The sequence below is a fragment of the Vanacampus margaritifer genome, chromosome 12, assembly GCF_051991255.1.
Source record: "Vanacampus margaritifer isolate UIUO_Vmar chromosome 12, RoL_Vmar_1.0, whole genome shotgun sequence".
Classification (NCBI taxonomy): domain Eukaryota; kingdom Metazoa; phylum Chordata; class Actinopteri; order Syngnathiformes; family Syngnathidae; genus Vanacampus; species Vanacampus margaritifer.
In genome coordinates this window covers 13532014-13557344 of record NC_135443.1, presented here as the reverse complement: position 1 = coordinate 13557344, position 25331 = coordinate 13532014, and the positions used below count along the sequence as shown (strand labels likewise).

Here is a 25331-nt window from a genome sequence, read left to right as displayed (position 1 = left end):
GCACCTAAGAATCCTGCTCTTTTGACATATCAGCTTTGAAGTGGGCCCCCTCCCTCTGTCCTCAAGTGTGGGTGGAGACTTGGAGCTTACAGCGAGTGAGAAATGACGGAGGGAAGGATGAGAGAACATGAGGAAGTTACCCACATGTAAGTGGGGGCTTTCCTGGAAGGACATCACCCTCTGTGTGTAACTGTGTTGTAGCAGAGCACTCTGCCTTATCATCCTGCACAACGGCCACCTGAATCAATATTTGCGCATGAGTGCTCAATTTAACATTTGGGTGACCCTTCGACAAAATACGCCCTAGCATGGCAGTTCAGGACAGCCCATAATGCGGCATGTGACCAAAGTAGTGGAGAGTATTTTCTGTGAGATTCTATATTGTCGAGATAAGACAAGAGGATTCATTTTGTTGTAGTTATATAGTGTGTTGCGGTTGAAAACTCAGATGTAGGTGACGTCTTCTTGCTGGTTTCAGAGTGAAACACTGGCCAACTTTATTCATTTCTGACAAACTAAATAAAAATTGTTATTTACCGCAGCATCCTTGCTTGGGAATCACTGATTTAGTCCATATAAATAAACCCTGACACACATGGCATTTCAAGGTTCGGCCACCAACGTTGACACTTAAACCCAGTAGTTGAATTATTATAACAAGACTTCGTAAAGTAAAAGATGAATTAAAAATGTTCAATATTTGGTTAAAGCGTGTTATTGTGCACCACGATTAGCTTCAATACTGTCTTGTCATGTCCTTACTGTAAAACACAGGGCAAATTAAGCACACTGCCCTGAAGTGACACCTGTCCACAAGCAAAGTCACAAGGCTGCAGAGAGCACATGACAAAGGGATTTTTTTTCCCACACCTAAAGTAACAGACAGAAAAAGAAAACAAGAAAACACTTTACTTTAGTTCAAGAGAGTGTGTGCAGTACTCCCGGATAGTTTGTGGTGAGCGGTCACATGAATGTAATTCGTGCTAAGGCTCAGGCCCTAATTATATGGGAAAAGAGTGTAGTGTGACAGCTACGGCAGGGATTGTGGTTATGTGCTAAGAAACTGCAGCTGACCCCGTGGACGAGGTCAAGAAGAAAAAGTCAGAAAACTTCAAGTAAGGACATGAGAGGAACTTGGAAATATAACACTGACCAGGAGGAGAGGCTATGTCCCCAAAAAGTGTTAAGTGGCAAAAAAAAGAAAAGAAAAGTAAATGATGCATCAGAATATTCATTGGGGAGTTGTCAACAGTGGAGTCAGACTATCCTATTAGAAAGACAGGGGGGCATACAGGCCAGCTTTTAAGAGCCACATCAACACCACATAGTCCTGGGAAGAAGGGGGTTGCCCAGCAGGGGCCAGAGACAGGAGGGTGAGCAGGAAGGGACTGCTCGCTGCAGCGCCTACGCTGATCAAGATCCATTTTGAGCCTGGACCTTGGAATTCCTTTGTTCCCGTCACAGGTCTCTGTTTCACCCTTGACTTAATCCCAGACTGCCATGCGCCCAGAACATAGAGCAGGGCAGGTAAATCTGCCACTGGCATGCCTCTCTATTTACAGACAAGTCCCTCACATTGCAGCCACTCACATAAATAGTTATAGTTGTGATGGCTCAGGGAGAAACAAAGAACAGTTGGATGAGCTGAGTCTTTATTCCCGACAAAACAGACCTCCAACAAAAAGAGAATGTGGCTTATTGAACAGTTTGTTTAAGAGACATAGAAGATATCTGTTGGCCCTAAAATGCACAGCACATCCTCTCTAATGTGAACGAAATGGTCATTGTAACAATTGGTAACACATTTTCACAAGAGTAAAGAAATCCAACAGCACTTGTGCTTTTCCTACAATGACCATGATCAGGCTGCCTTAAGCCCCCTTCACAGAGCTGCCAAGAGGAGTCAGTGGTACACTGTGCAGCACTAGCAAAGCCCTCTCCCACGGCTATTAGTGACCATTCATCTGGGGAGCCTGGGAAAATGCCTTTCCAGCCTGTAGTGACCATGGGGAAAGAGACTGGCAGGTGTTCCCTCCCTTCTAAGCCCTGGCACCTGTGCAGGAAGAGGAAGAAGTACCCAGCTCTGCCATGGGCTGAAATGAACTCCACTGTAAGTACCACCAAGAGCTATTGTCACCAGCACTCCAACACTTGGTAGGGACAGTTTTCAAACACGAAGTTACATGCACAGAGACCTTACTTACCTTACGTTGAAACATCACCTTTGCTACATCATCATATATGCAGTAGCAGCCTAAAGACACCTGCTTCTACATTTGGTAGTTGGATTTGAGAATGGGTCTTGACAAGGAACACCTGGTATTAGCTTTTCTTAAGATGCGTAAATGGCAGAGCTGGGCAAAACTGTTGTTACATCGGCCCGTCTGCATTTTCGGCGAGTGCTTTATGAGGCGAAGCCTCGGAAAAATACATGGACTGAGCATCGACTGAACAGGTTTACGTCCGTCGATCCGGGTCAGTAGACGGTCCTTCTTAGTCCGTGTATATTTACGAGGCTTCACGTTATAAAGCACTCGCCAAAAGGTGGGCATCCGTCAATGACAGGCCGATATAACAATGGTTTTGCCCAGCTATGGTAGATGGATTTGGTAGTCTGGCATCCCACAAGGGGATGGCTATGAAACTCTTACCGTCACAGTTAATAATCACAAACATCCTTCTTTACATAAAGTATCATATCAGATAACGGAATTGTAATGCTCATGTTACAAAGACCTTATTTTCCATTCATTTTTAAAATACAATTATTTAAAGAAACACTTGTGTTCACTGTAGTGCTTCAAGGAGGGCGCCAACATCTCCTGGGATCAAATTTTTCTAGCCTTCTAAAAGTTGTGCTTGTTCATTCTGCTTGGACAGAGCCAAGCTGTTTGGTGGGAAAAGTTCCCTCTGTTCATCCCTCTAAAAACATCAATAAATCACATCACAATGAGCTAATCATGGAGTCAAGTAGCCGGAGTAAAAAAAAAAAAAAAAAGACGAATAATGTTCTGTGAATATAGACGGGCACTTATCTGCCACAATTTAGCTGCATACTCCGACAGAGACTAATACTAGAAAAAAGAAAAGAAAACAAGTATGATATATGGTGGTCACTTATTGTTCCAATGAGTATAAAACTAATGTTTTGTCATAACCAGATAGATCATAACCAATGATTGGGATCACTGTTTTTGGACCAATTCAACACAATTATCAAAGCACAAGGCCCTTCTTCTAGAAGAATATTGTTCCATCCAATAAAGTTCCATAGAAAATGTAGTTGAATCTTTGATTCATAGCTTAAATATATTTTCTTTTTTATGGGCAACTTTCAAACTGATTTCATGCTGCTCATTTTTTTTCACATGCCATCTAGTTCCAGATAGCATGACTCGGTAACACTTGCACTTGAGGTCCTTGGAATGTTAAAAGCTGTTGATGGCTTATTTGAAGAGCCACCAGCTGTTGTTACACTGCCTATATAAATGGCATTAGCTCAAATGCTACAACAACAACAACAATACCCCTTAATACCAACCTCCATAGGCCTCGCACTGGCACAGGCAATGTAATTTCACCTGACACCTTTTCTGTCCACAATGTACATGCATGTCTTTTCGTATATACTATGTAATTCTAGCAGTTGTGTTCACGAAAACATTTGCTATAATTAGCGCTCTGTGCTGAAAATATACAGTAAATGCAGGCAACCAGCTTCCGTGCCTTGTAACAAACAACCTGGAAGGACTTCTGTGAGAGGATTTGCAGGCTAGCATTTCACCTGTTTGCAGAATTGACGACCCGAATACTTAATACCTACCCTGGGGTTAGGTTGGCTAAGCCTAGTCTGTCGTCCCCTTTTTGTGGCTCCTGCCTGCTTGCGCCCTTCTCACAGTCTCCACCTTTACTGTGCAGCCACCTCTCTCACGAAGGGCCAAAAATGGCATTACACTCACTTAAGACCTTTAATAGGATAAGAGCACAGGAACTACATAGTCAAGTGAACGTGCAGAAAGTGTTTGTATGGAATCATGTTGCACTGCTTGCATACGTTATGGCATAACTACAAGAAGCGTAATCATTTTTACATGCATATTTCACTTCTGATACATTGGTAGCCCCCTTGTTCACACAGCGGAGAGTGTGTGTTTGTGCCTGTTTGTTTGCAGGGCCTCTGCCTGTGATCTTCATCATTAGAGATGCCTGTCTCTCTTCGGTCTGTCATGAAGAATATGAGTTTCAGTAACCTTAGACTGTGCGTCTGTTCACACCTTACCCTGGGGAAGGATACACTGTAACTCTTCAACTCACTAGTACCGTCCCTTGGATGTGGTTGTGGTTGTGTTTGGATGAATGGTTGTGGTGAGTGCGACCAAAGGTGCATGCAAGTACAATTTAATCACCGTACTGTTGCCTAATTTATGGGCGTATACTATATTTTTGCATACAGTGGAACCTCCAAAGTAAAACATAACCCATACTGTGACACTGGTTGACTTCCAGGATGTTCTAATTTTGAAGCAAATTTTCCCTAAAGATTACCAGTGGAACCTCGTCCAAATCTTTGCCATGAAGCTGGCCTAACATCAACGTTTGAAAACATTTTGAAACTGTCTCTGTCAAAATAGCTCTTCCATTTCCAAAAAGGTTTGGGAGTGATCTCGAGGCACCATGCCTTGCTCAAACCGAACTCAACATCTAGTTATGATTGTTTTGTCTGTCGAGAGACTTTAGCCATGACCCCCAGGTTCCAAAGCTCATGTCCTTACAGATAAGCTACTGCCATTTCCAAACATCAAAGTTGTGATACCGTTTGATTTAGTGTATTTTATGTTTACTTGTGATTTTACATCTATCTGATATTTACATTTGTTTGATGGTCTCAAACATTAAAGTTGGGAAACTATGCAAAAAAGTAAACATTTTAGAAGGCAGCAAGCATTTCTTACAGCAGATCATACAATATCGCCCCCTGGGGTGACAAATTCTGACGAAACCATGTTTACACTGGTAACGGAAATATCCTTTTCTTAAGCTGTTGAAGTCTCAAACACATGCCTTGGGCAACATTGCCCTCAGGGGTCACCAATTCTGACGTGTCACAGATTTTTCCATTACACTGGCTTTAAAGTTCAAGCATTTGGAGTATTTTTTTTTTGTTTTTAAAGAAAACAAAAATAATCCCCAAGATGGGAGCAGCATGTTCAGGAGAAACAAGCACAAGGGCCTCCACTAATTACAATAAGTACATTCAGTGTAATGATAAGTTGTATAATCAGTTGTTGGTTTATGTTTTGTTTTTGGCTTCGATATCAGCTATCAAAATAGCTCTATGTGAAACCAGTCTATGATGCCAAAATTGTTAGGAACCATTGCAATAAAAATACAATGACAATCATGTGACCATTGTAATGTGGATCAAAAAATTATTACCTTTCGCAATAAAAGCTGAAGCAGGCGCTAGCTCCTTTTTGTTTTTGGGCTGTCTTCCTTTTTGAAAGGACTCTGCGTACTGCTTAACCCGTTGATCCACAGCATCACGAACCAAAGTTGTAACTTCCTACAAAACAAGAGCATTTCAATCGAATGAGCAAAATATTGAATTATGCACGTTGTGATTGCACTTGTGGCAGTGGACAGCCAGTGTGTAGGCCTACGAGAAACTAGGTGAGGAACAATACCCCAGCCAAAAAGAAGAATAGACACAAAGACTAAAGTCATTTCACATTCCACGCTACCGTTTTCTTTTAAAGGCCCAAAGCGGTACGGAAGCTATATATTCATTCACACGCACACCCTTCTCATTGTGTCCCTACCTCGATGTGGCTTGGAGTAAACCAGCTGGCGTCCTCATGGCTGCCCAGGGGCAGGACGTGGAGATCCACCAGCACGGCAAAGTTCCCACACTGTAACACAAAGAGGAAGGATAGCCACAGGTTGCTGTAGGCCATTGAGCTCCGAGACAACAAAGGAAATCAGAGTGTGAGTGATTGACAGCGAAACAAACCACCAACGACCCCCTATGTACTCGAACATCACCCCCGGGGCCTTTCATAGCAGTCCCTTCACTCTTCTTTCTCTGTTTGGCGATCTCTTATCCAACCTCGAAACATAAATTATGGTGCTGACTTTCTGTAGTGTAGCCTTATGGTTTCTCTCTCGCCGCATAAAATGTTACGACTCTGCAAAGTTTTACAATTTTGTACCTACCCAAACTATGCCAGCAGCATATAGCGAAATGTAAAGCAATGAAATGCTCTTTCATTCGAAGCGGTGTGATTCAGTGGGAGAGTGGTCGCCTCGCAACCAAGAGGTTGTGGGTTCAATCCCATGAAATTGTGACCACGTCGAAGTATCATTGAGCAATATACTGAACCCCGAGTTGCTCCTGATGCTACGTCAATGTAAAGCGCTTTGAGGGTCTTGTAAGGTGGAAAAGCACTATATACAAAAGTTTTGACACTCCTTCTCATTCAATACAATTGCTTTATTTTCATGACTATGTACATTGTAGATTCTCACTGAAGGCATCAAAACTATGACGACAACTATGAGAACTAACAAACACATGGGGAGTTATGTACTTAACAAAAAAAAGGAGAAAATAATAAAATATGTACATGAATAAAATAGCCACCCTTTTCTCTGATTACTTTGTTGCACATTCTTGGCATTCCCTCGATGAGCTTCAAAAGGTACCTAAAACCTGAAAGGGTTTTCCAACAGCCTTTAAGAAGTTCCCCGAGGTAAGAATGCCAAGAGTATGCAAAAAAAGTAACAAAGGATGGCTATTTTGAAGAACAACATAAAACATGTTTTCAGTTATTTGACCTTCTTTTTTTTTTTTTTAAGTACATAACTCCACATCAGTTCATCGTACAGTTTTGATGCCTTCAGTGAAAATCTACAAAGTAGCCAGTCATGAGAATAAAGCAAATGCATTTAATAAGACCTGGCCTGTAGTGTAAATGAATTACCTTTTACCATGGTAGAAGGTAAAAGAAACCTGTACATCCATCTACCTGTTGCCTTTAAAAAAATTTAAAAAAAGGTCATGACCTTCTGCGAGTATGTCCGCTTTGTGTTCTGTTAACCAGAACCAGATTTCACACTAAGAACCGTATAATCCCGTGAATGACACACACCCATACGCCTCCCAAAATCACACTTAATAAGAAGTTTTTTTTTCTCTGTACTTTTCTATAATATGGTCCACCAACTTAATATCTTTTATTTTCAGTGAATACAGTATGAATGCAATAAATATTCAAAACATCCAAAATAAAGTTCAAATGCTTTTAAATGCAGGTAAAAACGATGCTCTTTTGCCATACCTATGATATTACAGTCTAAGTATTTCAAAAATCATGCTTTCCAAAATTATGTAATTATATTGTACGCTCTTTAAGGAATGTTATTAAGCTATTTTTTTTTAAATTCTTTACTTTGCTTTTTACAGCTTTTTAACTAACTGTTTTTAATTGCGGTATGTGAAATTTATTAAGTTATGTTGTGTGTGAAATGCGCTATAAATCAGTGTGTGTGTTTTTTTAATAACCCCTTGGTACTGCCGAGGTAAACATTTCAACAATCAAACAATTTGTTGTTTCTTATTATGCCCTCTGTATGATCTCTAAACCATTTTGTCAATAAACTACAATGGACAGTGAGGCCAGAACTGTCGTGGCTAGTTAAATTATTGTTAAATTTTTTAATCTGCCTGATTATGACACTGTATACACGTGAGTGCGAAATCTGCCTGCTGCAGAGAGCGTGTGAATCTTGCCTCTCCCTGGACAAGCAAGCTGAGGACTAAGACCACCTACAACAGAGAAGCAGCAAGTACTGCTCTTTAACCATGCTGTATGAAAAAGAAGTGATCTTTGGGGGGGAGATAATAATAGGAGAAACGTAACGATTTACAGGGGGGGGGCTGATTTCAGGCTTGTTAAATAGAACAAGAAACTGCTGTGTACATTGAATAAAATAGCACACTCAAAGCTTTGTTTTGAGCGAGGCCAATCCCCTGGGCTGATGTTTGCGCACCAAATGACTAAACTCAACAACCCAGTCCAAGGCCTTGGAATGACGTAACCGCAGAAATTAACGGGCCAACGCCAAACCCTGAATTTGCCTGGTTAAATTCAATACACTGTCAAGACAAAATGTACCTGCTGGTTCTTCAAGGTTCCAACAATTTACTGTTTCGATATCATTCATATATCATATTATAAACTGTTTGGTTTCACAATGTACTTTTGCAGAGAAAACTCAAAATAAATCAGAGCAGCTTATTAGTAGATTACTCATCGACTACTAAACTGCAAGTCCAGCGGTCAGCATAAAATACGGCTCACAAAGCAGGTCTAGGAATGATGTTTGAGACCAGCCAGCCCAGCACATCTATTTGGCCACAGATTTGGGGAAATTTAGGGTCAAAGTTAAATCTTCCAGAGTTGAGCAAGATTTTGCAAGAAGCAACGTGTAATGGCCAATAACTTGAATAGGTTACTCAATGTACTTTTGCATTGATCTAGCTAGCATATAAAGACATTGGAAAGCCAGGTTAACCTTTTTAGTTTAAAATAACTTACTTCAACTCCCACACCCCAATACCCCACACTGTACCAGCCTAAGGCAGAAGAGACAATGTTTTTTTTCTTTTGGTCTCATTTTGAGTACTAGCCTCATATTAGCTAGCGCTAAGATATTAGTTATCTCAGGTCTGGTGTTGAAGTTTGTAAACTTCCATTCGTTTGTTGCTAGCATGGCATTAGCCAGCCAAAAATTCCCATTGCTAGGACGGCATTAGCTGGCCACATATTCCCATAGCTACTTCCGGGCGTCCGCTTGAATGAACCGCGTACATACAGTAGCTAGCTGTCACGCATGTGCACTCCCCATGTGGATACGGCATACATAGGGAAACAGGATGTGCCATACAAACATTCCTTGCTGACGACAATATGCTATGACACATTCCGACTCACATGGCATAATGATGGATTTTTACCCATACCTTTTCTATACTCCTTAATCTATTCAGGTTTGCACGGATCTGGAATATATCCAAGATGACTTGGAAGAAAGACAGATTACACCCTGGAATGGTCGTCAGCCAACCCCAGAGATGCATTTAAACCTACTGTTTAAATGTGTGCACGCTGCCTATCAGTGTCAGCTCTTCTCTACATATCAGTATTCTTTCCAACCAGTGCCCTTTGTCTCTCAGCGGTCCACGGTTGACTGGTGGTCTCAGCTGACTGCCTCCAACAATTACGAGTGCGTGGGAAAACCTAGCAACAGAGGGTCAGGCCTTGTCCATCAAAACTGACAGAAAGACAAGGGGGGGTCCACAGTGACTTTTTGAGCTGCATTTGACATTAGCTCAGCTGGTTTGGGTATCTAACCTTTAACATTTCAAACCTTCCCAGAAAAAGTAGATACAAAATATATGTATAAAAACTGAGAGACTGTTATAGCATTGAATTAAAAGCTACGCGAGTTTATGTGATGTCGCAGCTAACTACACTCAAATGTGGCTAGGAGATTTTTATACTGTTTAGCCACATTGGCTAAAAGATTTCATGACCCAGTGCCAACCCTGACATCTGTGTTGGTGCACTCACTGACACCAGGCGCTGTCCGTATATCCTATCAGGGATCACAAGATCTATCTATTAGATGCATGGCTTCAATTTAAACAAGCTAATATGAGCTCTAAAGAAGGACACAACGGTAATTTGATCAATATCTTAGGGGGGAGCAGCAAGGTTTAATGAACAAGTCTTTGCAGAGGCATAAACTGGGTGAATCCCCTAAAGTTATTCCTAAACTTCTGATTGAATCTTTTACTTTGGCAAACAGCCAGATATCTAGCAAACGTTAGACTAATTTTTTTTTTATCGCATTAGAGGCGCAGACAAGACCTGATGGAAATAAGGCATTCATGATAAGCATCAGTCTACCCTTCACTCAAAAACAGCATGTGATTTCTTCTCAGAGAAGACTGGAATGTAAACTAATGCAATCACACTAATGAGAAAACTATTAATTTACCAGGCAACGCTTTTCTGTGGAGGTGCAGAATTCCCCTTTCAGTGACAACCTTAAAGTAGGGGGGGTTGAGATTTTACAAAAGGACATTGGTGAGGAGTGAGTGCGGCCGTTTGTGTGATAGAATAAAGAGGGACGCAAGTGACAGAATCTAATTTAACAACAACAAAAAAGTGTTCAACTTCCATAGCAATTCCATCATGTGGTCTAAATTTGCCATCTCCTTGCACAAAGAGTGACCAGTGGATCTCTATGGTGAACTCTGCCATGAACTATGACCTCCACTTGTGACCCCCTTTTTAGTGAGATATCCACAAGTAGCATGAGGCTTAAGTAAAGGCACACAAGGACCGGAAAGAGGCCAAGATATTCCAGTTGAATTCCTGAACTTTAAAAGGAGCCAATTCAACAATTATCACTGCACATTTTTTTGAGACTATTAGAGTCTGAGAGCGTTTAATTAACCTGACATATTCATTAATCAAGTCCAATAACTATTTTTTTTTTGTATTTCACAATTGAAAGGTAATTTTCTGTGAGACTTTTTCACTTGTTGGTAAGAAAGCTTTGATAATGGTCCAAGTTGTGGAGGAAGTTACTCTTTTCATGCATACTAAAGAGAGCCGACACAGCTTTGTTCTCTGTCTTGCACAGACCTTTTTAGCATTATGGACATAAGCTGAAGGCTGAATGAGAAGTGGCACACAAAAAAAGAGAAAAAAACGCTCCTTATACTAAATCCTTTGTTATGCCATCTTTTGTGTGCTGACACAATGTGCATGAATAGGAGTGCGTCTTCCTGCAGGCAAAAGTAAAACTTTCTATCCTAATTCTCCCTGCTGCCAATCTTGTAACCATGGCCTGTATAAAACAGAAAACAGACAACTGAAATATCTTAAACATAAGCTCACCACTGTCCACCGCAGGCAAAACAAAAATCAAAACAACTCCATTAAATTTTCAGCCCGTAAATAAACAATTCCTGTCACGAACCCGCTGATGGTTCCCTTCTGTTCTACAGGGCTCTGGTCTATATCACTTTCAGGTCCAAAAACACTCTCTACCTTTCCTTATCTCCCTTCCAGACCTGGCTGTCCATTCCTGCTGCTCCGAGATGGGCACGGGGCCCGAACACTACGAGCGGCTTCACCCGCCTCCCCACCTCGCTGCCCTTTGCCTTTTGCTATCGCGGCATATAAGAGCCAGACCTTCTCAGACTGCACTTAGCTCAGAGGCTAACACTAACCAGCCACAGATGTTTACATTAGATGAGAATGGGCAGCATGTGGTCTCATTCGGTAAGACTTGCATCTCTCCCTTTTTCGGACTTTCTCTCTTTCCGGAGTCTTCAAACAATCCGGGGGAGTGCACTAGTTCGGTGGGTGTAACATCTTTTCTTCAGGCTTTATTTGACTCATTCTAAACTCTCTCTGTGAGTCACCTGGGTTTCCCCTTGAAAAAAAAATAAACAAAGCCCTGCACTCCAATTTTTTAAACTGCCAGATCCTGAGTGCTGAGGCTCAAGAATGTATTATTATTATTATTGAGGCTAGTGTGTGTGTGGGTGCGTACGTGCATGCATATGCGTGTAAATGATTTGTGTGCAAAGCACCCTTCATGCAGGTGAATGTTAGCACACCTGAGTCCTCTTTTTTGATCATAAAAAAAGAGACACAACCCAGGAGTGGAATTCAAACAGCAAGAACGAACAGGAATATCTCCGGGAAACATACAGCAAACAAAACCTAGGCAGACACTGCCTGCAGAAATTGGTGGATACAAATTACTGCCTGGGAGGTGTTTGGTTTCTTTATGGAAAGTCAATTAAATACACGAAGGTGACCAAACATCCTCTTTATGAATTCATGAAAATAGCTGGTTTGCATCGCGTGGCAAATGGGAGCGGAGTTCAATGTGTTACTGCGACTGGTAGACCACCGACTGATCTGAAGTCGATCGCAAGTGTGTAGGGAAAAAATAAATTATTATTATTGTTATATATTAATTGTTTTAAATGTATTTTAAAAGAAAAGAAAAAGTAGGTCAGCATTTTATGTATGTTCAAATAAGATCCTGAGCTATGTCGGCGGCTCAGAACTTTAGCTCACTGGTAATACTCTGCGCCGCCAAACCTGGGGGCTTGGACTGATCCTGATTTGCACCATTAAAAGAAAGAAAAAAAAGAAGTTGATCGTGGGTGCAAAAAAAAAAAAGAAGTTGCGTTGTCATTATTTATTAATTTAATTTGTCAAGTAAGACTTCAAAAGAAAGTTATGGGTTTTTTTCTACTCATACTGAGCCAGTGTACATTAAAGCAGTGGTCCCCAACCACCGGGCCGCGGACACCTTTGGACCGGGCCGCGGCGGGCCGCACAGTTGAAAGAATAAAAAAAACTTACTGTACTTCCGGTTAATTGATTAGCCGAGGCTTAAAAATATTTTATTTTGAAAAGTGACCAGATTCTCTCTGTTTACGACGAACTCTTGACACATGTCAAGATGCTAATTATCTCTGTCGCGTTTTGTTACCCTTGTTATGCTAGTGGACTTGCGTTTGTTGTCGTAGCCTTTTATTAATCAGCCGACGAACAGCCAAGCAAACCCCCCCAACCCCTACCCACTGGGTTGCCGGTCCGCCAAAGTTGTGGACATGTATGAACCGGTCCGTGGTGAAAAAAAGGTTGGGGTCCACTGCATTAAAGGGATACTTGACTCATTGAGCCATTTTAAGCAGTAAAAAGGTAATCTTTTGTCCATAATTAATTTGATGATTTTATTATTTTTCCACATACAATTAAAACCTTTAAAAATTATTTATTTTTCCACTTGCCGTCGTCTGCAGGTAACATCACCTGTGCTGAGGAAGTAAGTAACGACCAAGCATGGCTCACCTGTTTTCTCGGTTTGGTCAGCAAACTGAGCCATGATTGTTCATTACCTACTTTCTCAGCACAGGTGATGTCATCTTCAGTCTTAAAAGATGAACTTTTTACTGCTGAAAATGGCTCAATGAGTCAAGTATCCCTTTAAAATAGTTAACATATGCCATCTCTGAATGTGTCCTCATTTTTGGAAATAAAAATATGGCCATGCTAGTACCGACCATAAAGAAGTGCCAGTTTCTTTTCTTTTTTTCTTTTTGGCCAACGCCACCTCATTAGGCTCCTTAGGAAGGATCCGCTATGTTGAAAAATGTCAAAATGTTTGCTCTGATAGTGTACAGAGACATGATGTGTGGTCCCACATGGGCTCCTCTACAGAGTGACAACAACACTAAACAGTGCATAAACCTCTGACATGAAAATGTTCTGCGGTGCCTCAAACCTTTTCTACTAAAAACAACTGGGTTTCTGCCGCCGCTTTCTACATTAGATGTTTAGATGTCGGCGGTGCATTTTGCTAATAAAAGGCAGATTGCGAGGTTCTAGAGTGGTAATGTCCTGGCAGCCGGCACTTCAGTGGATCAGTGTTTTTGCCTGCGGGCCCTTTTCGGGAGGTCTATGAAGTGGCGGGTGACTACACGGTCTACGCCTATAAGAAAGCGCACCCCCTCCAGTTGTGCAGACAAGGGAGGGAGTTCCTTTGAAAAACAAAATAAAGGATCATAAAAGTTACTAGCGAACAGCCTAGTAAACATGGCACTGAACATGACGCATAAATGCTTTCACTATGCTGGAAAAGTGCAACGGGCTAACAGACTTACATGCATTCCTAAATATAATGTTTCCATGGAGAATCTCGTCCCAGAAGTTGATCCATTCATTTAACCCACGGTGACAGTGGTGTTGGTTTTGTGAAAGGGGAGCCAGTTGCAGTGCCTTGAATGCTATTGTTCAGCCTGATCTCTTCTTACTTGCTTGTTTGTGGTTAGTTGGTTGAGTGTGGTTGAGCCTCTGAGCATTTTCTCAGGCAGAATAACACAACTGTATCATTATGTGCCCAGTGGGAAGGAACCCGCCGTGAACCTCGAGCGTTTTACTCTCCCACAACCAACTAGTGGTGGGGGGTGCTGAAGTGGCCTGTATGCAGGCATGCATATGAAACAAATAAAGGGGAGTGGGTGCAATATCTGGTCAGCAGGGCACACATGGAATAGTGGAGGATGTGGAGATCAGTGCAAAATGTCTGAAGCTCTTGTTCAAAACTCTCAATAAATGAAACATCAACAAAACAGAGATCATCAGCTTTGCCTGCACTTAACAAAAACATCTGAGGTGCATTATTGCTGACAGAGAATCAGACTGAGGATAAACAACTGTTTTTTTTTTAATAGAAAGAGTTTCCTGCCTTGTATGAATTGACATTCTCACTAACAAAGACCCTGAGGGAGGCAATCCTGTTTGACATTTGCACCAAGGTTGACCAGAGACAGAAATAGTAGTCTGGCATGACAGAGTTAAAACGTGTCGTACTACTTCCCTCTAGTGGCAAAAGGTTGTTACTATAAGACAATAATATCAAGAGCCACTGAACCATACATATATTTTCAGATAAATACTTTCCCCAGTTACACAACACATATTTTGTGATATGAAAAAAAATCTTGGTAAGATGTGCTTCTTGCTGGAAACAGTAAGAGGTACAATTTGGCAGTGATAGCGACTTTAGAGTCTTCAGCATCTCATGCATTCCCATGCTTCCCTCCTATAACACACCAAAATCAAATGATCAGCTCATCAGCAAGTCTGCATGTGCAGTAGCCTGAAAACGATCCTGATTATTTGATTCAGGTATGTTAGAAGAGGAAGATATTGAAAACTATCGAGGACCAGACTTTGAGACCGCTGAGTATGCTATAGTCTCAACTGTCTATACATCGGTGCTTTTCAATTATTGTTTTTTTTTTCTTACACACTCCCAAGAAGGAGAAAATATTTCACACACCCCGAACCCCAAAAACACACAACTCTCCGTCACGACTATTACTATCATTTTTCTATAAAATTGTTGTAAATACACCTCTGCGGAGGAGCTATTGTAGGGGATGTTCAATTACACTTTATTCTAGTAAGGCCTAAACAACCAAAGCCAACTGGCATAAACTCCAGCTCACCAATAAGCCTGAACAGGTTAAGCGGGACAGAATATGGTCAAATAAAAAGGCTATTGCTATTTCTATCTGCACCTTGGCCTTTTAATTTATATTAACTGATTATTTTTGATCAACTGATATGTTTTATTGATTATATTTTAATTGTGTGTGTTTTAACCTGTCTTTTTTCATTTCTGTAAAGCACTGTGAGTTACCCTGTGAATGAATTATGCTACACAAATAAATGTTGCCTTGCCTTGCCTATTGCAAAGAAATTTTTGGGTGAATTCTTCAGTAGGGCAACTCTAACCAGTGACACTCATATTCATTCATTGAATTTTAAGTTTCTAATTAACCTCTCATGCAGATTTTTGGAATGTGAGAGGAAGCCAGAGTACCAGGAGCAAACACGCAAGCACGGGGATATCCTGCAAACTTCATACGAGAAGCTTGGACAACCCCGAACAGCAGAAGTGAGACAAACAATATTTCAGTAGAACGTTGATAAAAATAAATCAAAATCTATTTTTAAACTACAGATAGGTGCAGTGTTTCTTTATATGCCCCATTAGATTTGAGTTCAGATTAAAACATTTCTGAAAGAGCTGAGATCAATGTAAAAACAAAACGACAGCTACATAGATTATAGTGTCTGGAACAGTTTACAGTGTTCAACTACAGATTTCCTAATTAAAATATGGTCCATTGTTTTGTTTGAATAAAATTGTGCAAAAACAAACTTAAAACAACAAACAAACAAAAAACGATATGGTATACTATACTTAACTATAATAACCACAAGTGCGATAGATGCATAATATCCTAGAACAAAACACACTGTGCTACGAGAATAATGCACAACAAAAACATACAAAATTCGATTAAAGAACCCCGAAAATATACCGTCTTTTGTAGCTCTATATACAGTACATTATTGTCTTTCCACTTACCTTAATAACAAATTTGAGCGGTGCCATTGCAGTTATAGAAGTACAGTAGTTTTCGCCTGAAAACATACAGTGCAGGATTAAACTACTATTTTACTATTAAACCTGCATCCTGCAAACAGCTGTATTCTTTTCCATACTGATTAATAGGTACACTATGCGTAAATCATTCAGTTGTAAAAGCATGCAATTACAGCAAAATGTGACGATACATTTCTTACCGCTAATAGTTTGAATTTCTGTGCAGTCATTTGGCTGCTGAAGATGACGTCACATTCACTACGCGCAATCTTGCGACAAAAAACAGTGTAAACGCACTCGCTTTTAAGACGTTGAAAATCCCGTGCCTCGACCTTTCGTTATGTATCTGATATCGATATAACTTCTCACAGGAAATCTATTGTAATTGTCGCAAATTCGAAACATTTTAAATTATGCGACCGCTGGACCAGTAGGACCAGCAGGTCCCAACGCTTGACCGCTGCCATGGAAACAAGTATTCCGCGTAGACGCCTGTATTACAAATGAGTAGAAATTACTGACTAAAGTTTGTTTACGTGTGATCACATTATATGTATTACATTATGTGTAATACAAAAAAATAATACTATATTATTTGGCTTCTTGAAGTGACTGAATTCACGTTTTTTCGATGTAGTTTTAATTATAATCAGGCAAAACCGTAACTTGCAACGCTGTTTTTAAACCGAGCAGACTTGTCAATTCTACGCTAACAAAATTTGCAGAGTTTGGTGTTCAAGTGATCATTTCGAGAAATGAGATGTCTCGACTCGTTAAGAAATCACCAGCGCTTTGTACGGATCTACCACTGGAAAACAGTGACATTTTGAACAAGCTTCATCTTTTGGGCCAGCTTCTCAGATCTTGTTTTGGTCCATCGGGGAGACTGAAGCACATTCACAACAACATCGGAGGGCAAGTTGTGACCACCTCAACGTCATCAGTGCTTCTTCCAGCTATTAATTCATCGATACCGCTTCTAAATCTAATTTTAGCCTCCATTAGCAGTCACGTTTCTCGTTTTAGTGACTGTGGGTTGTTTGCAGCTATTTTTTGTGTGACTCTTATTGAAAAAGTCAAGCAGTCTGGTCCACGACACAACGAGGCTATCAGGATAAATAAACACCTGTTGGATCTGTGCATCAATTATCTTCACCAAGAGGAATGCGATTGTAAAGTAAAGCTTGACTTTTGCAGTAGCCAAAACTTAATCAAGATGGCTGGCAGTATTCTATGCAGCAAACCGGCCACTATGCTAACAGAGAATGAAGCACTTCACATCAGCAAGTTGGCAGTGCAAGCCTTTTTACTGACCGTGCCGTCTAACAACACTGGTATAGTAACCCTGGGCACGACACTAATCGTGACCATTGAGGGTCTTCCTGTAATGGAGTCTGTGGTGTTTCCAGGATTATTAGTTGACATCCCAGATGGTTTTGAGGGCTTGGAGGTGAGAAATCACCCCTGCAATCCGCTGTGTGTGGTATTGTTTAGTACATCCCTTGCTGGTGATCTTTCTGAAATAGGAGATGGGCCGATTGAGATCCAGTACGGCGCTGACATAGACTCTCAGATCCTAGATCACCTCCTCGAGATTGGCAAACAGGCATTGAAAGATGAGGTGAAGTTATTTGTTTGCCAGAAGGTCATCCATCCAGTTCTGCAGCAATACCTGAGGAGTCATGGCATCATAGTCGTGGAGAGAGTTGGGCTTAATCTCATGCAGCCTCTTGCTCGACTCACAGGTAGCTACAACTTGAGACATTTCTAAGTGCTGTTTTGAACATAACAACCATGTCTTGTTTTTCATTTAAAGCCCTTAAATATATGTGTTACAGTTTTTGTTTTGTCTAACTCCATAGGGGCTCAGCCTGTAGCAACATTACACACTACAATCCCTCACAAGGCCTATGGAAAGGTGAGGAATGTCACCCCAAGACAGTTTGGATCCAAGACTATGCTGCATTTGTATCCTGCTGAGGAGTCTGTGATTTGTACCACAGTCCTCTGCCACAGGAATGAGACGATGTTAAATGAGTTGAAGGTATGATTAGGTAAAAGACGCATTAAAGGTGAATATATGCAGTAGTTGTTTATTGTCTTTGTGGTCATGAAAGGTGGCATGCCAGAAGACAGAACACGTGCTACGACTTACCCTGAAGGAACCGTTTGCTTTACTTGGAGGCGGGTGCACAGAGACCCACCTAGCTGCTTACATCAGACACCAAGTATGCACCAATGTTATTTCGTCTCATTTGCATATCAGTATTCCCTCCACTTAATTTCTTCATTTTAATCCTAGTGTGACGCCACTTCAAGTGCATCACGGTTAGGCTGCCTGCAAACGGAGTACCTTCTTGGTGTGGAGGCTTTCTGCAGTTCTCTTGAGTCAGTGGCCGCAGCACTACAGCACGACGGTGGGGATTCTCTCATCGATCTGACTTGCGCTCACCACTGGACTCTTCCAAAAGATGCGAGACAAGGTGACATGGAGACTTGTGTGAGCAGGTGTGGATGTGGACTGTTGGAGAGTAGCCAGAGTAGGAAGTGGTGTCACTTGAACACAAAATATCCCGTGTTCTCACCTGCATCCTTGACTGGAGATGTCACTGTGCATGCAAAGGTGCTTGACTCCTTTACAGCAAAACTTAATGCTTTACAGGTTGCTATAGAAACTGTAAATGTTGTTCTTGATATACGATATACTATACAGGATATTAACTGACTCAAACCGGATGGATGGGCCGGATACAAGTGCTTGTTGACATATTTATATTTATTGAACTGTGAATTTACAAAACATTAACTCATTCACTCCTAGCCATTTTTACTGAAGCAACCCCCTTCGCTCCTGGCTGTCTTACTGGATTTTGACAGATTTTGCAAGTCCCACAGAATATTGTGTTCTATTGGTATAAAAACATGGAACCCGTCAAAAGAAAGACTAGAGTCTCTTCTCTCATCAGGGAAAAAAGTACATTTGTATCTATTTCCGTTTTTGCAGCAATAGAATTTTGCCAAATGTTATCATTATTTACATGTCTGTTGAAAACTGGCAAAAAGAGCTTGTTGCGACAAGGACCTGGTTGATCTCTTATACTCTGCTGCCACCTGCTGACCGTTTTTTTGCAATAATTACCATTGCTTTAAGCCACCTCTTCATGTCAGAAGCTGCATCAAAGCCTTCTGTATGTTCTTGCATAAAAAAAAAAAAGTTTAAAAAAAAAAGTGAAGGACAAAGTATTAAAATGTGGGATTTGAATGAGGTTAAAAACAACCTCAGATTTTGTAAGAATAACATAAAATTACCTTTGGGCTTTGCCATATAATTGACTGAATATGGGTGAAAATTGAGAACTTTTTAGCATGTTGCGCTCTCTCTCTCTCTCTCTCTCTCTCTCTCTCTCTCTCTCTCCAATGTCTTCATATAAATGAGACGTTTTCTCAAAGTAAAAATGGAAGCAGAGCCTTTCGAGACTTGGGGTAGTCCTGGAATTTACCCTTGTAAAACCTGTTTAAAAAAAATACAGCAAATGAGACAGTCTGTCACTCACTTGGTATGTGGTACCGCTAAGATTGTAGTACTAGTCACCTGTGATGGTAAAAGGCTCTTGGTCCAATGAAGCATGTAGTAAACACAAAAAAGGAAAGCGATGGAAGACCCCAAGTGGCCATAGCGTAGCCAAACCACTCAATAATCTCTCCAAAATAATTTGGAGCAGATACATACTCAAAAAGGCCTCCTGCAGGAAAAATGGGGAGAAGAAAAATTATAGCTAATAACATATGAGTTTAACCATGATAGAAACTGTTTCATACCTTTAGGGACCTTGTAAATCACTTCCCCCTTTTTCCTCAGGTTACGTAGCATGTAATCACTGTGTGTATTGATTACCATTCCAGTGTAAAATAGCAATAAACCTAAAAGAAATCATCACAAATTCATTGAAAATATAAACTCAACAAAATGTAGCCTATCTATGTGTTTGACATCCACCAATTTTGAAGCAACAGCCAGTTTTCCACTCGTCCAGCTGAGCACAATGCAACAGGTAATATCCCTGCAAGAATCCGTTTGCAGAGGTGACGATAATTGCTCCCATCATCACATTCAGTGGGTAAGGTTGTCCTCTGCTCAGAAGTGAGTAGACAAATGTTCTGGGGTCAAAAGAAGGTCAACAAAGTAAGTTCAACAGTTAGCTTTGCAAGATGATTTCAAACCAAATATTCCTGTTACTTTTTGTAAACAGTATTACAGTTGGCCTATATTACTTATCTGTGGGAATGTGCCAACCACTAATCTCTTTTGCTGTCACAATTTAAGCCTACAATAATTTGTCTGATTAAAGGAGATGTAAATAAATAAATAAAAATCGTTACAATATGTTGTCTTGGCCCCCACTAATCACAACATTCTGATTAACACTGCTTTTGTGGAATATGACTTAAAGCAAAATACACACATCTTTATCTATTTCATGGGGCGGCCATTTTACCATGTGCTGTCGCTTAAAAATCACATCGCAGGTGCTCAGGGCTCAGATAACCAATCACGGCTCAGCTTCTGAAAACAGGAGCTGTGATTATTGGTCGTTACCTGAGCAACTGAAATGTCATTTTCAGGTGACAGCAGGTGGCAAAATGGCCGCTTTGTTATGGAACGGTGGCTTTTGTTGCTTAGTTTAGATTCCACAAACGCAATATTAATCAGAACGCAGTGTTTAGACTAGTGGTGCTGCATACTGCAAACTATTGTAAAGACATTTTTTTAGATTGACTTCCACTTTAATGACAATGCCATTGTTGCGAATAGAGAAAATATGGAAGGAATTATAAACTCAAAAACAAAAAATTTAACACCTGGTTATAAGTTATTTATTTTTGGTAACAGGCTACATGAAATTAAAGCTTGGAGATTAGCCAAGCTTTATGGGCAGCACGAAACAAAGACGTATGGCTTTAATTTCTCCAGTTGAAGGCTAACAAACAAGGTTTCAGCCAGCTCGGTTTCAGCAGGGTAACAAGATGGCGTCCTTATGTCATGTGACCAGCAGTTGACCAATTACAGCGTAGTACTCTGCGTACAGAACTACACTGTAATTGGTTGACTGCTGCTCACATGTCTATGTAGAGTACTACGCTGTAATTGGTCAACTGCTGGTCACATGACATGTGGACGCCATCACCCGAGACAGGCCAAACTCTCGCTATCAAAAGCTCTGGTTGGACCATCCTTTAAATGTTGCTAAGCATTAAAGAATATGAATTAGCGCTGGACAAGGCAGATGGTTAACATTTTGTGAATTTTGATTTTGACCACTACTTTTTTTTTTTTTTTTAGCCTTCTACATTTAGCTCTGCAAATGTCCAAGCTTCAATTTGATAAATCGCATGAGTGAACAGAATATTGTTTGCATTTCATTACCTCCATCACATAATGGAATTGAGTATTTCATATCTGTCAATCACTATTACTTATCATGTTTGTTCAAATTCCTATGCTCTTCATGCACTGACATACAGGCAGCCTTATTTATTTTTTGCATGCATTCTTGCCAATAGATCAGATCTAGTTCAGTCAAGGGTGCCTTCGTTGTAGCCTGCTGCTATCTGCAGACAGATCTCTTCACGACTACGTTTCTTTTACCTGTGAAAATAGTGCAGGCAAAAGGTTCCAAGCAGTAGCATCTTTCCCACACTGTAGGGTTTGTCTGAAGTGAGCATCAGAAGTGATGGGATCAGAATAGCTGGCAACTCCTGGACGAACCAGGCCAGGCGAGCTGGCACCAACCTGGTGTGAGGAGTGCGTACCATGTGGCGGCCATAGCAGGTTTGGGTTTTCTTGTGGTGGTACAGATGCAATAGTCCTGCCAAGACCATGCCGAAGCTGAAATAGTCCAGTAAATCCTTGTTGCAGTACATCCTGTCTGTCTGTTTCATCTTTTCCTCTTGTGAAGTCCGCAGGTATGTCAAACAGCCACTTTGGAGTATCTCAAAAACAAAGAAAGGAGTGTCAGTTGTGAGTTCATTGTGTGCTTATACAAATGTGATTGAATTGACTAATTATTCTTTTTTTCCCCTTCACTTTGAAGACACAGGCCTACGGAAAAATTGCTACCGTCAAAACACATTCTGGAGGTATATCATTGACTTGAGAAAAGCCTTTGACACAATTGATAACAACATAATTCTTTAAAAAAAAATTGCATATGATTGGGTGAAGTCTTATTTAACTGATAGACAACAGTATGTGCAAATAGGGGAGTGCCGTTCAAGAACGGGGAGCATCATTTGTGGAGTCCCCCAGGGGTCTGTGCTAGGACCTTTATTATTTTTGTTATATATAAATGATCTTTGTGATGTATCATCAAGACTTAAATATATATTATTTGATGATGATACTACAATACTAGCTTCGGGCAAAAATCTTCAACAACTTGGAACCGAGATAATGGAAGAACTTAACAAACTCAAAGAATGGTTTGATTTAAAAAAATTAACTTTGTTTAAATATACTTAAAACAAAAGTTATGGTTTTTTTTGGTAAATTTAAGGGGAACACTCAAATTACACAAATTAAATTAACAAATTAAAATCGATAATGTTGAAATTGAGAGGGTACGGGAATACAAGTTTAAAAAAAAATAAAAATAAAAATAAAAAATAAAAAAACATTTATTAATTTTTTTTTAATTTATTTGTTTTTTGTTTTTTTTTAAAAAAAGAGAGCAATGATGATGTCAAATCGAATGAACAATACTGAGCTCTCCTGGGAAAAAAAAAAAAAAAGGGAATACAAGTTTCTCGGGGTGATACTGAGTCATAATCTTAGTTGGAGACCTCAAATAAATAGCACCCGTTCCAAATTAGCAAAAAATATTGCAATAATGAGTAAATTCAGGTACCTGCTTGATGAAAAATCACTCCACATACTTTATTGCTCACTTATTCTTCCATGTTTGAGCTATTGTATTGAGGTTTGGGGAAATACTTGGAAATGCTATTTAGACTACAGAAGAAAGCTGTTAGGATTCAGGGCCCATACTAATGGACTGTTCCTAGAATCTAAACTATTAAAGCTTGAAGATCTAGTAAAACTCAAATCTCTATTAATATGATATAAAGCAAATAGCAGTCAACTTAAAAAAAAAAAATGAAAAAAAAACACCTAACCCTAATTGTTTACTCATTAGAGGGTAATTATACTTTTAGGGGAGCATTTCATTCAATTCATTTCAAGAAGCATATTATATCCAGGGTTTCTCCAGATGGAACAAAAATGTTTAGGAATATTATTATATTATGTTTAGGAATATATTGAATATTAGATGACATTACATTTGGAAAAATATGTGGTATGGCAGCAGATAGCTGTATTGCAGGGCCTAAGAACTTGAATTTCCATTTGTATTTGTTTTATACAGTATTTTGTTTTGCACAACATTTTGGTTCTCATTTTCAATAGATGTTTCTGATTGATGTGCTTTTTTTTTATGTTGAGTATTAATGTTTAGTGAGAAAATTCGGGCTCCTGTATGATGTACACTATGATGGGGTAGGCAATTATAAGCTTTTGCTTCAGCCTACTTCTTTTGGGCTTCAACACAATTTGCTGACTATTGTATGTGGATGTTTGTTTTTAATGTATCATGCCCAAATAAACTAAACCAAAAAAAAAAAAATAAACATGTAAGTGTGTGTATGTTTTAAGCTTCATCAGCCAGGCTCCAAAGTGGGTCCCAATGTAATTCAATATTTGTATGCATCATTGGGGTCTTTTGAGCCATTTTATGTCTGGACCCTCACCTAGGACCAATTTGCCATTGGCAAAATCCCAGACAATTTAGCTCCTAGCATCATTGGGACGCAAAACCCCCTCCACCATGGAAAAGTGGCGGCTCATTGAGAGGTGAGAAAAACACCAGAAAAAGTATTGTTGACTCAGTAAAGTGAAAGTTTGTTAATAAATGCCAATATTGAAATGGCCTTTGACAGATTGGGCAAAGTCATTCTAAGGCAAACAAAGTTAATGCCAAATGACTCCAAAGAAAGATAACCGGTTTGTCTTGATTTGAAGACCAACTTTGAAGCTGTACACCAGTGAGCTCCAAAATGTTTTTCTCTAACTGACACAAACCGAAGGGAATGGTTCCAATAATCAGCAGGCCTACAGTTGGACTGCTTGTTTTCAGCAAACTGTTTTTGGGCTTTCTTTCTGAGCCAGCTTAAGAACAGGATACTTTCTGGGATGACAGCCATGTGAACCCTGTGCAGCATAATATTCTGACCAGCGACAAGCTGGCGTCCCGCTTCATCAACCCCATTAACAGTTATGTATCTGTCTTATTCAGATAATCTCTTGATATGACACAGGCCACGAGGATCAAACTTTTTTGATAGACCCCGACAAGGCCTGTTTTAAGTGGAACCGGTCTATGAAATCCCGCTGTTACTCTTATGCCCTACTTGGCAAAGAACTGTACTCCAAAATACTGCTTAAATTCATAAATCATACACATTTGTGTATCACGGATAAGAGCTAATTAAGCAGGCAAAAAGCTGATGATGAATTTGCATGTTTGATCAACATTGACAGGTGTCACAAAAAGTGTACTCACTTCTGTTGTGTAGCTTTCCCAGGTCTTTTGTTGATAAGATCATGTCAAAGATCAGTCCGATAATTAGTATTTAGCCAATAGTAACATCACACACAAAAATATTTACAGTGTAATGGAGACATCCAACAAGTTTCTTGTCAGATGAGCTGCTCTTCTGGATTCTCTCGCTTTTAATGTGACTGCCTCTGCCCACAAAGTGTCGGGATTTCCATCAGTTATCGCAAGGCCATTGGCCCTGACATTATGTTTTATTATACAATGTTTCATAATCTGGCAGTCAGGATCTGCGGAAATGCTTTTGTGTAACAAAAATGCAACTTTTCACACTACAACAGTGGTTCTTAACCTTGTTGGACTTAACCCCACCAGTTTCCTATGCATATTCACCGAACCTTCATTTTTATTTGTGTCAAATTCAAGACATAGGTATAGGGTTTACCGGTGGACAAAGTGAACAAAGAGAGTAGCCTTCTCATTGAATCTGGCTCTCTTCACCCTGAATTCAGCATCTGTTGTATTCTTGTATTCCGCATCCCCATGCAGTTTACAGTATAGCCGTTCTCTGCAATAATATGGCCAAAAATAATTTGGCCAAAAATATATTTTCAATAGCCTTTTTATTTGACCATTTATGAATGAACTATCATATTAGTA

The 25331-nt window shown here is 40.1% G+C and overlaps 3 protein-coding genes across 8 annotated transcripts in view; 1 reads left to right on the top strand and 2 right to left on the bottom strand.

Annotated features, from left to right (window-relative positions):
* slx4ip (SLX4 interacting protein) overlaps nt 1-16406 on the bottom strand; it is a 34585-nt gene extending 18179 nt beyond the window's left edge. For 2 of the 3 annotated variants that reach the window (XM_077582857.1, XM_077582859.1), the window contains exons 1-3: nt 16042-16216; nt 5820-5909; nt 5437-5563 (exon numbers count right to left, since the gene is read on the bottom strand). In XM_077582857.1, the coding sequence (XP_077438983.1) occupies nt 5437-5563; nt 5820-5909; nt 16042-16107 (283 nt within the window). In that variant the 5' untranslated portion in view covers nt 16108-16216. Of the gene's footprint in view, nt 1-5436; nt 5564-5819; nt 5910-16041; nt 16217-16259 lie in introns of those variants that run through there. The other variant, XM_077582858.1, reaches the window with a different exon arrangement.
* A 337-nt stretch (nt 16407-16743) lies between these two features.
* Nucleotides 16744-19467, top strand: mkks (MKKS centrosomal shuttling protein). 3 transcript variants are annotated; one of them, XM_077582855.1, is made up of 5 exons: nt 16744-17509; nt 17633-17804; nt 17922-18103; nt 18177-18287; nt 18362-19467. In XM_077582855.1, exons 1-5 carry the CDS (start codon nt 16820-16822, stop codon nt 18782-18784), a joined length of 1578 nt encoding a protein of 525 aa, XP_077438981.1. In that variant the 5' UTR covers nt 16744-16819; the 3' UTR covers nt 18785-19467. The 3 variants fall into 3 exon arrangements, with proteins under 3 accessions (XP_077438981.1, XP_077438979.1, XP_077438982.1); XM_077582853.1 differs by having other exon boundaries at nt 16744-17804; XM_077582856.1 differs by lacking the exons at nt 17922-18103; nt 18177-18287; nt 18362-19467 and having other exon boundaries at nt 17586-17765.
* Nucleotides 18818-24851, bottom strand: srd5a2b (steroid-5-alpha-reductase, alpha polypeptide 2b). Of its 2 annotated transcripts, XM_077582861.1 has the most exons (7): nt 24678-24851; nt 21871-22050; nt 21707-21770; nt 20057-20217; nt 19879-19980; nt 19652-19802; nt 18818-19570 (listed from the first exon to the last, which is right to left on the bottom strand). In XM_077582861.1, the coding sequence occupies exons 1-7, from the start codon at nt 24718-24720 to the stop codon at nt 19504-19506; spliced, it is 768 nt and encodes a 255-aa protein (XP_077438987.1). In that variant the 5' UTR covers nt 24721-24851; the 3' UTR covers nt 18818-19503. The 2 variants fall into 2 exon arrangements, with proteins under 2 accessions (XP_077438987.1, XP_077438986.1); XM_077582860.1 differs by lacking the exon at nt 24678-24851 and having other exon boundaries at nt 21707-22002.
* Nucleotides 24852-25331: the final 480 nt, after the last annotated feature.